Source organism: Ovis aries, chromosome 21, assembly GCF_016772045.2.
Source record: "Ovis aries strain OAR_USU_Benz2616 breed Rambouillet chromosome 21, ARS-UI_Ramb_v3.0, whole genome shotgun sequence".
Classification (NCBI taxonomy): Eukaryota; Metazoa; Chordata; class Mammalia; order Artiodactyla; family Bovidae; genus Ovis; species Ovis aries.
In genome coordinates, this window is record NC_056074.1 from 25,202,211 (window position 1) to 25,215,252 (window position 13,042).

At 37.5% G+C, this 13,042-nt stretch overlaps 2 protein-coding genes across 3 annotated transcripts in view; one reads left to right on the forward strand and one right to left on the reverse strand.

The window, feature by feature from the left end:
• Positions 1-13,042, forward strand: part of LOC101115413 (olfactory receptor 8A1-like) — a 183,699-nt gene that overhangs the window by 15,729 nt on the left and 154,928 nt on the right. The gene's annotated exons all lie outside the window — the stretch shown is intronic.
• Positions 3,052-7,502, reverse strand: LOC101105196 (olfactory receptor 8B3). Its single transcript, XM_060404184.1, has one exon. The coding sequence runs from the start codon at positions 4,135-4,137 to the stop codon at positions 3,193-3,195; it is 945 nt and encodes a 314-aa protein (XP_060260167.1). The 5' UTR covers positions 4,138-7,502; the 3' UTR covers positions 3,052-3,192.

Here is a 13,042-nt window from a genome sequence, read left to right on the forward strand (position 1 = left end):
AGTTCTTTCTGATTTCTTATTATTGTAATTATTATATTCTATTATTATTTATAACATTAAATTTATTATTGTTATCCAAACAAGATAATCCAATTAACAAGAATTTTGTGACCTACCACTACATATGATACTCCAAATATATGAATGGGAAAACTATAGGGAGAAACATCTAGGTAAATGTATTTACTATCTCATTGGTGAAACAACATTCAAGTAATTTCAGAAAATGTTAATATAATTTGTTGTATTAATACACACCTTTGATAATACTTCGGTGGATAAGTGAAACATGGCTAAAATATTTCTCCTAACACTATGTGTAGTATTTGCCTAATGTGATGATGAAATTTACAGTAAAACCATATGCCTTTTTCAAAATATTTTGTGTCATGTAGATAGTAATAAATACAAATTTGATAACAAACTGCCCATTATACTTATTGGGATTCTGAGATACATATGTATTATTCCTCTAATCACCCTCTCTTAATGCTATGTTTGACAATAAATGGTAGAATTGTATGTATTCTCTTGAGTACTAAATGTATTTGCCTGATAGAGGGTCTCAGAAGCAGGTGGCAGGTGAAATAGATTTATGTTATTTTCAAAGAGAACAAGAAATGCAAGATCAAAAGAGAAGTGTTACAAAAAATAGAACAAAATGACAACATCAGGTGGATCTCTTTCTACATTAAGCTGTTTACATTAGCAATGAAGACATTTCTTTAAATCCCTCTGACTACCATTTCGGTTCAGCCATTCAGTCATGTCCAACTCTTTGTGACCCCATGGACTGCAGCACTCCAGGCTTCCCTGTCCATCACCAGCTCCTGGGACTTGCTCAAAATCATGTCCATCGAGTCAGTGATGTCATCCAACTGTCATCCTTTGTCATCTTCTCCTCCTGCCTTCAATTTTGCCCAGCATCAGGGTCTTTTCTAATAAGTCAGTCCTTCACACAGGTGGCCAAAGTATCGGAGTTTCAGCTTCAGCATCAGTCCTTCCAATGAACATTCAGGACTGATTTCTTTTAGGATTGACTGGTTTGAATTGCTTGCAGTCCAAGAGACTCAAGAGTCTTCCCCAACACCACAGTTCAAAAGCAAAAATTCTTTGGTGCTCAGCTTTCTTTATGGTCCAACTCTCACATCCACACATGACTACAGGAAAAACCATAGCTTTGACTAGATGGACCTTTGTCAGCAAAGTAATGTATTTTTAATATATTGTCTCTTTAATATACTGTCGAGGTTTAGAAGGAATGATGCTAAAGCTGAAACTCCAGTACTTTGGCCACCTTATGCGAAGAGTTGACTCATTGGAAAAGACTCTAATGCTGGGAGGGATTGGGGGCAGGAGGAAAAGGGGACGACCGAGGATGAGATGGCTGGATGGCATCACTGACTCGATGGCGTGAGTTTGAGTGAACTCTGGAAGATGGTAATGGACAGGAGGCCTGGCATGCTGTAATTCATGGGGTCGCAAAGAGTCGGACACGACTGAGCAACTGAACTGAACTGAACTGAGGTTGATCATAGCTTTTCTTCCACAGAGAAGACATCTTTTAATTTCATGGCTTCAGTCACAATCTGCAGCGATTTAGGACCCCAAGAAAATAAAGTCTGCCATTGTCTCCCCATCTATTTGTCAAGAAGTGATGGAACCCAAAGCCATGATCTTCTTTTTTAGAATGTTGAGTTTTAAGCCAGCTTTTTCACTCACCTTTTTCACTTTCATCAAGAAGCTCTTTAGTTCCTCTTCGCTTTCTGTCATAAGGGTGGTGTCAATTACATATCTGAGGTTATTGGTATTTTTCCCAGCAATCTTGGTTTCAGCTTGTGTTTCATGCAGCCTAGCATTTTGCATGATGTACTCTGCATAGAAGTTAAATAAGCAGAGTGATAATATACAGCCTTGACATTCTCCTTTCCCAATTTGGAACCAGTCCTTTGTTCCATGTCTGGTTCTAACTATTGCTTCTTGACCTGCAGACAGATTTCTCAGGAGGCAGGTCAGGTGGTTTGGTATTCCCATCTCTTGAAGAATTTTCCACAGTTTGTTGTGATTGACATAGTCAACGGTTTTGGGGTAGTCAATGAAGCAGAAGTAAATGTTTTTCTGGAACTCTCTTACTTTTTCTGTGATCCAACAGATGTTGGCAATTTGATCTCTAGTTCCTCTGCCTTTTTTAAATCCAGCTTGAATATCTGGGAGTTCTCAGTTCACGTACTGTTGAAACCCAGCTTGGAGAATTTTGAGCGTTACTTTACTAGCTTGTAAGATGAGTGCAATTGTGCAATAGTTTGAGCATTCTTTGGCATTGCCTTTCTTTGGGATTGGAATGAAAATTGATCTTTTCCAGTCCTGTGGCCACTGCTGAGTTTTCCAAATTTGCTGACATATTAACTGCATCATTTTTAATAGCATCATCTTTTAGGATTTGAAATAGCTCAACTGGAATTCCATCACCTCCACTAGCTTTGTTTGTAGTGATGCTTCCTAAGGCCCACTTCACTTCTCATTCCATGATGGCTGGTTCTAGGTGAGTGATCACACCATTGTGGTTACCTGGGTTATGAAAATCTTTTTTGTATAGTTCTTTTGTGTATTCTTGCCACCTCTTCTTAATATCTTCTGCTTCTGTTAGGTGCATACCATTTCTGTTCTTTATTGAGCCCATATTTGTATGAAAAGTTCCCTTGGTGTCTCTAATTTTCTTGAAGAGATCTCTAGTCTTTCCCATTCTGTTGTTTTCCTCTATTTCTTTGCACTGATCACTGAGGAAGGCCTTCTGACTATATCAGTAACAATACTGTTCCATAAGAGAATTATTCTGTATTGTTTGGTACTTTTGTGTCTAGATCAACAAACTCTAATTTTATCTTTATGCATTTAAGAAACACCACACTTGTTCAATTTGGAATAGCCTGAAAGTCAAAGGTAGTTTGAAAAAAATCAATTGATATTTCCCTTTTATAAAGATGCCATTAGTTGTTTACTAAAACTGTTACAAGTTACAAGAGATACATAGGAATGAGACAAGAACAGCTATAAGAGAAATGATAGGACAAGTCTATTATACCACACATAATATAATCCATAGATGTAATGCAATTTTGAACAAATCTCATCATGATAGATAATAAAAATTAAGTACAAAATTGAATGTCTTTACATTATTGCTGTTACTAATTAGAACACGTTTCTCCTCTGGATTTTAAAGACAGATCTCCTCAGTGCAACTCTGACATCCTTGTTTCTCAAACTGTAAATCAAAGGATTGAGCATGGGCACCACATTAGTATAAAAAACAGAAGAAATTTTTCCCTGCTCCATAGATCCAGGAGAAGAATATTTAAGGTACATGAATGATGCTGAACCAAAAAAAATAGAAAGAGCAATCATGTGGGAGCTACAGGTACTAAAGGCTTTTGATCTTCCTTGAGAAGATTTGATATGAAGAATGTTAGTGAGGATGAAGATGTAAGAAATCAGGATGGTGAAACTGGGTACTGTGATGTTAATACCCACGACAATGAGAACTACCACCTCATTGGCATAGGTGCTGGTACAAGAGAGTTGGAGGAGTGGGAGGATGTCACACAAGTAATGGTTGATGACATTCACATTGCAGAAGGTTAGTCTAAGCATGCACCCTGTGTGGGCAGATGCTCCAGCAAACCCCATCACATATGCAGCCAAAGAGAGCACCAAACAGACCTGATGGGACATGGAGACCTTATACAGCAAGGGATTACAGATGGCCACATAGCGATCATAGGCCATTGAGGTCAACATGTAGCACTCAGAGATGACAAAAAAGAGAAAGAAAAACAGCTGAGTCATGCACCCCACATACGAGATGGTATTCTCCCTGAATACAAAGTTCATCAGCATCTTGGGGGTGAAAACAGAAGAGTAACAGAGATCAATGAAGGACAGGTTGAAGAGGAAATAGTACATGGGGGTGTGGAGGTGAGAATTTAGACCAATAAGAATGATCAAGCCCAGGTTGCCCACCATGGTGACAACATAGATCATTAGAAACAGGTGAAAGAGGGGTTGCTGGAGCTCTGGACAGTCTGTTAATCCAGCAAGAATAAATTCAGTCACTAAGGAGTCATTTCTAGCCAGCATTCTGAACTTCAGAAATCTGTGAGAACAGAAGAAAATTTCATTAGTAGGGAACACAGCTCTGTCCTTTGCAAACTCACTTTTACATGAGCTTTATTTATGAGAAAGAATGTCAGTCTGGCAGAAATCATGCAAACGCTTCTTTGCCTTATAGTGTCTTGAAGGCACACACTTCTCAACATTTAAATCGCTGTCTTTTGAATGAACTGCATGTGACAAACAACTGCTCTATCTTCACTAGAAAATAGAGGGATATAGTAGCTGAGGAATGAGCTTACTTGATAATGGGCTTCAGCAGTGGGAAGGTATCCACAGTTCTCCCCATATTTATCTGATTTACCACTTCCTACTTTCTACTCATGTTTCCATCATCCTACTACACACTGAAGGTTCCTTCAAGAAGGGATTCCTACAGGGAAGAGACCATACAGATATTCCACAACCAGGAAGTCTCTCATAGTCTCTAAATTTTAAGATTCTTTAAGAATCCAGGAAGTCAATAATTGGTAACAGATATTGAGGTGAACCTTGATATCGGAAATTTTATACTTAACCATACATTTCAGGGTTTCCACTACTGCCCTCCTCTGTTCTATCCTATTTGCACAGAGAATGAATAAAGGAATTTAGATGTTCTTTCTTAGGTTTTGTAGGATGGCAAGAATGAGAAAATAATTAATTTGAGTGCTGATTAAGTTAGTTGTTAAGTTTCTGAAAACATTTCAAGCTGTATACTTATTAGTAAAGGATACCTTGTTATATCTCAGTGAAAAGGATAACTGTTTGACACATTTTGTTATAACTAAATCAGGCTACTGTGACCATTATGTAGATAGGAAAGAGGAAGGTAATGAGTTAGTTTTGCAATGTAAGAATAACTTGAGTCCACACTCATTCTCTGCCTGTATTTATACTGGTTGTATTAAAGATGAAAAAATGACCCTTAACTCTAGCTTGGTACCTTGCCATAAGCTTTATTGTAATGTTGACTTCATGTAATATAAACTTAAAGGAAGTGTTTTTGTTTCCTGTATCACCTAAATAAGAGTTCTTAACATTTTCATAGAAAACACATTTTAATGAATCTCTAAGGTCCTCATCAAGACTAATCCCAAAAATTTCAACTTATTATGTCAACTTTACTATGTATATAACTGTTGTTGTTCAGTAACCAAGGCGTGTCTGACTCTTTGTGTACAGTACATCTCAATTAAAAAAAAATTTTAGGAAAAAAACAAAATCTCTTCTGATATTGCTATGTTCTTGATTTGTCACTTTAAAGTGCTATAATTCTCTTGCTACCAGAATGAAGATAAAGCCAACACAGAGGGTATGCTGAGAACAATACAGGCAGTAGAGTCAGAGCTCCTGACTTTGGACTTTGGGGTTATTCAATATAAATACTTTCCTCATTTTCAGAGAATTTAGCAAAATACAGAAACTTGGTTAACTCACTCTCCATCCATTGACAGAACTCAGTGCTGACCCTTAATGCGTGTTTCACCTCCAATTCCTTGGAAGAACTAGCCTAGGGGATATCAAAGCCGAGTGGATGTACCCACAGAATCTTCTTCCTTCACAGGCAAAGAAATATAGCATAAATCTCACAGTCTCAATGTTCCAAGAGTCAGTCTATGATTTAGATCAAACTTGTAGCTATAAATTTTGAAAGGAAACCACAGGCAGACATCTGAATCACCATGTCATAGAGCACATAGCATTTGCTTAAGGTTTATAATCCTTTTGAACCTGATTAGAAATCCAGGTACAGGTGCCCTCAAGGACCTTCCCATCATGATAAACTCTGCAGGGAAGAAATCAGTGTGTATGTTTACACCCTAACTGTGACAGTAAATGTTAATTTCCCATCACAGATTATACATTCCCCAGAGCATAGAAGAAATGATTCTCTGCCCTCCCTTATAAAGATGCAAATAATTAATGTCATTGAAAATTCACTAATTATAACTCTAGGCAACATTAGTTTTAAGAATTTTAGTTCATAAAGATATACAAACATTTAAGGAAAGACTGTTTACTATGGCCCTTTACAAAGTCCCTGGTGGCTCAGCTGGTAAAGAATCTGCCTGGTCCGTGAGAGACCTGGGTTCGATCCCTGGGTTGGGAAGATCCCCTGGAGAAGGGAAGGGCTACCCACTCCAGAATTCTGGCCTACAGAATTCCATGGACTGTATAATCCATGGGGTCGCAAAGAGTCAGACACGACTGAGCCACTTTCACTTACAATAATTGAGTCTCTTTAAATAATCAGCTTATGAAAATGTTATAGACATAAACCAAAGGATTTTTAATTGATTTCAGAGGTTATTGTTTAATAAATCACTATTTACTATAAGAATAATCCCATGGGAATTTACTTTAAGATGTTCTGACTCAATATGTGTTTGATAGATTAAAATTAAATCTATGAGAAAAATCCCTGTAAATAAGCCTCATTATAAAGAATTATGACTAAAATTCTCATGTATGTATTAGCTTACAGTTACACTTGTTAGACCACGGAGAAGGAAATGGCAACCCACTCCAGTATTCTTGCCTGGAGAATCCCATGGACCGAGGAGCCTGGTGGGCTACAATCCATGGGGTCACAAAGAGTTGGACATGACTAAGTGACTAACACACACACACACACACACACACACACAAGCTGTGAGAAGAAATCTAATTTTTTATTTAGAAATTATTACTGAGTCCCACAAAATTTCAAAAATATTGGATAGATTTCCTTAAAATCCACCCAACTTCCTACCACAGCAACTGTAGTATAAAAGCAAAACTATAGACTCTAATTAGCTTTGAGAAATTTTATATGCGGCACATGTTTCTGTCTGACCTATGTGATTTGATCACTTTTATAGATTCATGTAGCTACCACCACACTCATACACAGAACTCATTTACTAACATAAAGGAACCCCTTACATTATCCCTTTACAGTCACACCTTTCCCCTTCCACCTTCATCTCTGTCTTCTAAAAACCACTAACTTACTTGTCCTTCATCTCTATAGGTGGGTTGTTAAGACAAAAAATGAAACTATACAATATATAACTTCTGATATTGGCCTTTTCCCCCAAGCATGATGCTCTTAAGTCCACCTTAGTTGTATCAATAACCTGTCCTTTTATTGCTGGGTGGTATTCCATTTTATACAACTCACATTTATTCTAACTTCTGTAGTAAGTTAAAAATTACTAGGTTCTTGTTTAATACAAAGCTAAATCTGTTTTATTTATGGAAAGTGTTTCAGGGGCAGGGGATATAAGATGTTCAGACTGGTTCTTCTTGTAATATTCTTTTTTAAATCAGTTTTACGGTGGCATAATTTAGATACAATAACATGCTCTCATTTTAAGAATACAGTTCAACAACTTTCAGAAGAATACAGTTACATTAAAGATCACCATGGTCAAGATCTAGAGCATTTCCATCACCCCCAAAAGTTCCCTTATCCTTGTTAACAATCCATCTCCTGTTTTTCCTGCAACTATTGAAATATTATATGATTTTTATCTTTCATTCTATTAATCTGGTATAGCACTTTTACTGATTAGTGTATGTTGAACCACTCTTGCATTCCATGGTTAAATCCCACTTGATTACAGGGCCTGATTTTTTAATGTGCTATTGAACTGGTCTGTCAGAATTCTGTTGAGAATTTTTGCGTCTATATTCATCAGAGACATTGGCTTGTAGTTTTCTTTTCTTATAGTGTCTTTACCTGATGTTGGTGAGAGGGTAATTCTGGTTGTAAAACAGTTTTGAGAGTGTTCTCTTTCTTCGACTTGAGAAAAGTTTGAGAAGTTTTGGCATTTATTCTTATTTAAACATTTGACAGGTGGGAAATGAGTAACTTCATAGTGTTTCACCAATAATACCATCTATTTTCTGGTCCTGGGATTTTCTTTGTTGGGAGGTTTCTGATTATTGATTCAATCTCCTTACTTGTTATTGATCTGTTTAGATTTTTTCTGTTTCTTTGTAATTCACTCTTGGTAGACTGTTTCTAAGAACTTATCCATGGCTTCTAGGCTATTCAATTTGTTTGAATATAACTGTTTATAATAATCTGATCCTGTGTATTATTGTGGTATCAGCTGTAATGTTTCCTCTTCATCATGGTATCATTACCATCTCTGTCTCATTACAATTGTTGAGCTAAAGTTTATTTTTTCTGATATAAGTATGGTTACTGCTGTTGTTTTCTGGTTTCCACTTGCATAGAACACCGTTTCTCATCCCCTCACTTTCAGTCTGTGTGTGTCCTTAAAGCTGAAGTAAGGCTCTTGTGGAAAGCACATAATTGGGTCTGGTTTTTTTGTTTTATTTTAATCCATCCAGCAACTCTACTTCTTTTGATTGCAAAATTTAAATCACTTACACTTAAAATAATGATTGACAAGTAAGGAATAATGCCTGCCTAATTGTTCTCTGGCTGTTTTGTAACTCCCTTGTTCTTTTCTTTCTCTCTTGCTGTCTTCTTTTATGATTTCAATATTTTCTATAATGGTATATTTCTATTCCCTTCTCTTTATTCTTTTGTGTTAATATAGTCTTTTGTTTTGTGATTACCATGAGACTTACAGAAGATATCCTACAGATATAACTCTTAAGGTGATAACACTTTGATAACACACAAAAACACTATGAAGTTACTCCTTTCCCACATTTTATGTTTTGATGCCACAATTTAACTCTTTTTATATTGTGTACCCATTAGCAAGTTGCCGTAGTTATAGCTATTTTTAAATAGTTCTGTCCTTTAACATTTACTAGAGTTGACTGGTTAACACATCACCATCTTACAGTATGTATTCTGAACTTGACTTTATATTTATACTTGCCAATATGTTGTATACTTTCTTATGTTTCATGTTACTAATTAGTGTCCTCTTGTTTCAGCTTGTAGAACTCCTTTCAGTAACTCTTATAAAGTCAAGCGGTAATTAACTCAGCTGTTTTTTGGGAAAATCTTTATCTCACCTTCATTTTTGAAAGATAACTTTGCTGGGTAAAGTATTCTTGATTGGCAGGGCAGTTTTTTCTTTCAGCACTTTGAGTATATTGTCTCACTCTATTCTAGGCTGCAAGGTTTCTCTTGAGAAATGTCCTGTCAGTCTAATGAGGGCTCCTTTTTTTTCCTCCGGATTTTCTTAAATTCTTTTATTTCAGACTGCTTAATTATGTGTCTTAGAGAAAATCATTTTGAGTTGAAATATTGGGGTGACCTATTAACTTTTAAGTTGGATGTCCAAATATCTCCCCATATTTGGGAGGTTCTCAGTTCTCATTCTTATTCCTTTAAGAATGCTTCCCATTCTCCATTCTTCTTCCTCTGGGACTCTAATACTGTCTACAATATTCCTCTTGATAGCATCCCATGTTTCACATAAATTTTCTTCACTCATCATTTTTTTCTTTTGCTCTCTACTTGCTGAATAATTTCAAATGTCTTATCTTCTACCTCACAGACTCATCCTTCTGCTTGATCTAATCCACTGCTGCTCTTATCACATTTTTTCACTTCATTCCCTGCATTATTAAGCTCCAAGATTTCTTTTTCTTTCTTATGATTTTTATCAGTATCTCTTTATTAAGCTTATCATTTTGTTTTCTGTTTTCATGATTTCACTGTACCATCTTTCTCTGTTTTCCTGTAGCTCACTGGGCTTCCTTAAAACAGCTATTTTAAATTCTTCATCAGATAAATCACATATCTCCATTTCCTTGGACTCTGTCTCTAGAAAATTACTGTGACCTTTGTTGATGTCATGTTACACTGATTTTTCAAATTCCTTTAATTTTTTTTTGTTTTTTTTATTTTTTTAATATTTTTTTTTTAATTTTAATATCTTTAACTCTTACATGCATTCCCAAACATGAACCTCCCTCCCACCTCCCTCCCCATAACATCTCTCTGGGTCATCCCCTTGCACCAGCCCCAAGCATGCTGCATCCTGCGTCAGACATAGACTGGCGATTCAATTCTTACATGATAGTATACATGTTAGAATGTCATTCTCCCAAATCATCCCACCCTCTCCCTCTCCCTCTGAGTCCAAAAATCCGTTATACACATCTGTGTCTCTTTCCCTGTCTTGCATACAGGGTCGTCATTGCCATCTTCCTAAATTCCATATATATGTGTTAGTATACTGTATTGGTGTTTTTCTTTCTGGCTTACTTCACTCTGTATAATCGGCTCCAGTTTCATCCATCTCATCAGAACTGATTCAAATGAATTCTTTTTTACGGCTGAGTAGTACTCCATTGTGTATATGTACCACAGCTTTCTTATCCATTCATCTGCTGATGGACATCTAGGTTGTTTCCATGTCCTGGCTATTATAAACAGTGCTGCGATGAACATTGGGGTACATGTGTCTCTTTCAATTCTGGTTTCCTCGGTGTGTATGCCCAGCTGTGGGATTCCTGGGTCATAAGGCAGTTCTCTTTGCAATTTTTTAAGGAATCTCCACACTGTTCTCCATAGTGGCTGTACTAGTTTGCATTCCCACCAACAGTGTAGGAGGGTTCCCTTTTCCCCACACCCTCTACAGCATTTATTGCTTACAGATTTTTGGATCGCAGACATTCTGACTGGTGTGAAGTGGTACCTCATTGTGGTTTTGATTTGCATTTCTCTAATAATGAGTGATGTTGAGCATCTTTTCATGTGTTTGTTAGCCATCCGTATGTCTTCTTTGGAGAAATGTCTATTTAGTTCTTTGGCCCATTTTTTGATTGGGTCGTTTATTTTTCTGGAACTGAGCTGCATAAGTTGCTTGTATATTTTTGATATTAGTTGTTTGTCAGTTGCTTCATTTGCTATTATTTTCTCCCATTCAGAAGGCTGTCTTTTCACCTTGCTTATATTTTCCTTTGTTGTGCAGAAGCTTTTAATTTTAATTAGGTCCCATTTGTTTATTTTTGCTTTTATTTCCAGAATGCTGGGAGGTGGATCATAGAGGATCCTGCTGTGATTTATGTCTGAGAGTGTTTTGCCTATGTTCTCCTCTAGGAGTTTTATAGTTTCTGATCTTACATTTAGATCTTTAATCCATTTTGAGTCTATTTTTGTGTGCGGTGTTAGAAAGTGATCTAGTTTCATTTTTTTACAAGTGGTTGACCAGTTTTCCCAGCACCACTTGTTGAAGAGATTGTCTTTCCTCCATTGTATATTCTTGCCTCCTTTGTCAAAGATAAGGTGTCCATATGTGTGTGGATTTATCTCTGGGCTTTCTATTTTGTTCCATTGATCTATATGTCTGTCTTTGTGCCAGTACCATACTGTCTTGATGACTGTGGCTTTGTAGTAGAGCCTGAAGTCAGGCAAGTTGATTCCTCCAGTTCCATTCTTCTTTCTCAAGATTACTTTGGCTATTCGAGGTTTTTTGTATTTCCATACAAATCTTGAAATTATTTGTTCTAGTTCTGTGAAAAATGTGGCTGGTAGCTTGATAGGGATTGCATTGAATTTGTAAATTGCTTCGGGTAGTATACTCATTTTCACTATATTGATTCTTCCGATCCATGAACATGGTATATTTCTCCATCTATTAGTGTCCTCTTTGATTTCTTTCATCAGTGTTTTATAGTTTTCTATATATAGGTCTTTAGTTTCTTTAGGTAGATATATTCCTAAGTATTTTATTCTTTTCGTTGCAATGGTGAATGGAATTGATTCCTTAATTTCTTTTTCTACTTTCTCATTATTCGTGTATAGGAATGCAAGGGATTTCTGTGTGTTGATTTTATATCCTGCAACTTTACTATATTCATTGATTAGCTCTAGTAATTTTCTGGTGGAGTCTTTAGGGTTTTCTATGTAGAGGATCATGTCATCTGCAAACAGTGAGAGTTTTACTTCTTTTCCAATTTGGATTCCTTTTATTTCTTTTTCTGCTCTGATTTCTGTGACCAAAACTTCCAGAACTATCTTCAAAACTGATCGGTCACATCCCTCTGGTCCTTCTGACTAGCTTCAGGAGAGAATCACCTTCTGGCAGTCCTACTAGTAAGTCTGAAGCTTTCTCAGATCTTTTTTACATGATACCTGCTCTACATTTCTCATTCCAATTTATAGCAGAACTCTTAAGCTTATATGCTTTCTTTCAAACCCTGTGTGACCATATAGACGGCAGCCCATCAGGCTCCCCCGTCCCTGGGATTCTCCAGGCAAGAACACTGGAGTGGGTTGCCATTTCCTTCTCCAATGCATGAAAGTGAAAAGTGAAAGTGAAGTTGCTCAGTCGTCCGACTCATAGCAATCCCATGGACTGCAGCCTACCAGGCTCCTCCATCCATGGGATTTTCTAGAGACAGCAAAGACTCAAAGAGCGAAGAAGCTGTAGAGCCAGGAACTCATGAGCACAGGCAAATCCTGAGAACACAGAAAACTCAAGAGAGGAGGCCTTAAGAAAATAGAGTAACTGAAGTACGGAAAGGTTACCCCTACAAAATGGTGGACTGAGGCACAAACAGATGAGACCCTGAAGTGAAAGATGGCCCAAAAGGGGGCCTGAAGCTCAAAGACATGGTGGAGGCACACGTGTGAGAACGAGAAGCTGAGAGCCCAGACACTGGGGTGTGAGAAGAAACAAGAGTTGGGGAAGCAAGGCCTGGGGCAGTGAGGGCCCAGACCCCTGAGACCAGAGAGACCAAGGCCAAGGGCAGGGCATCCACTGGGTGGGCCCCAAGGTGAGCCACAGTCTGGCCATGATCAGCGGCTTCCAGGATCTTGCACGTGAACTCACTCACCTGATGGTCCCTCATGTCCTCCTCAGCCACATCCTCTGGCTGGCCCGGGCCTTGCGCCTCCATTTTGCAGAATCTCCCAGCTGTGGGCGGGCTTTTCATGCACATGCTCTGCTCAACACCACATAGG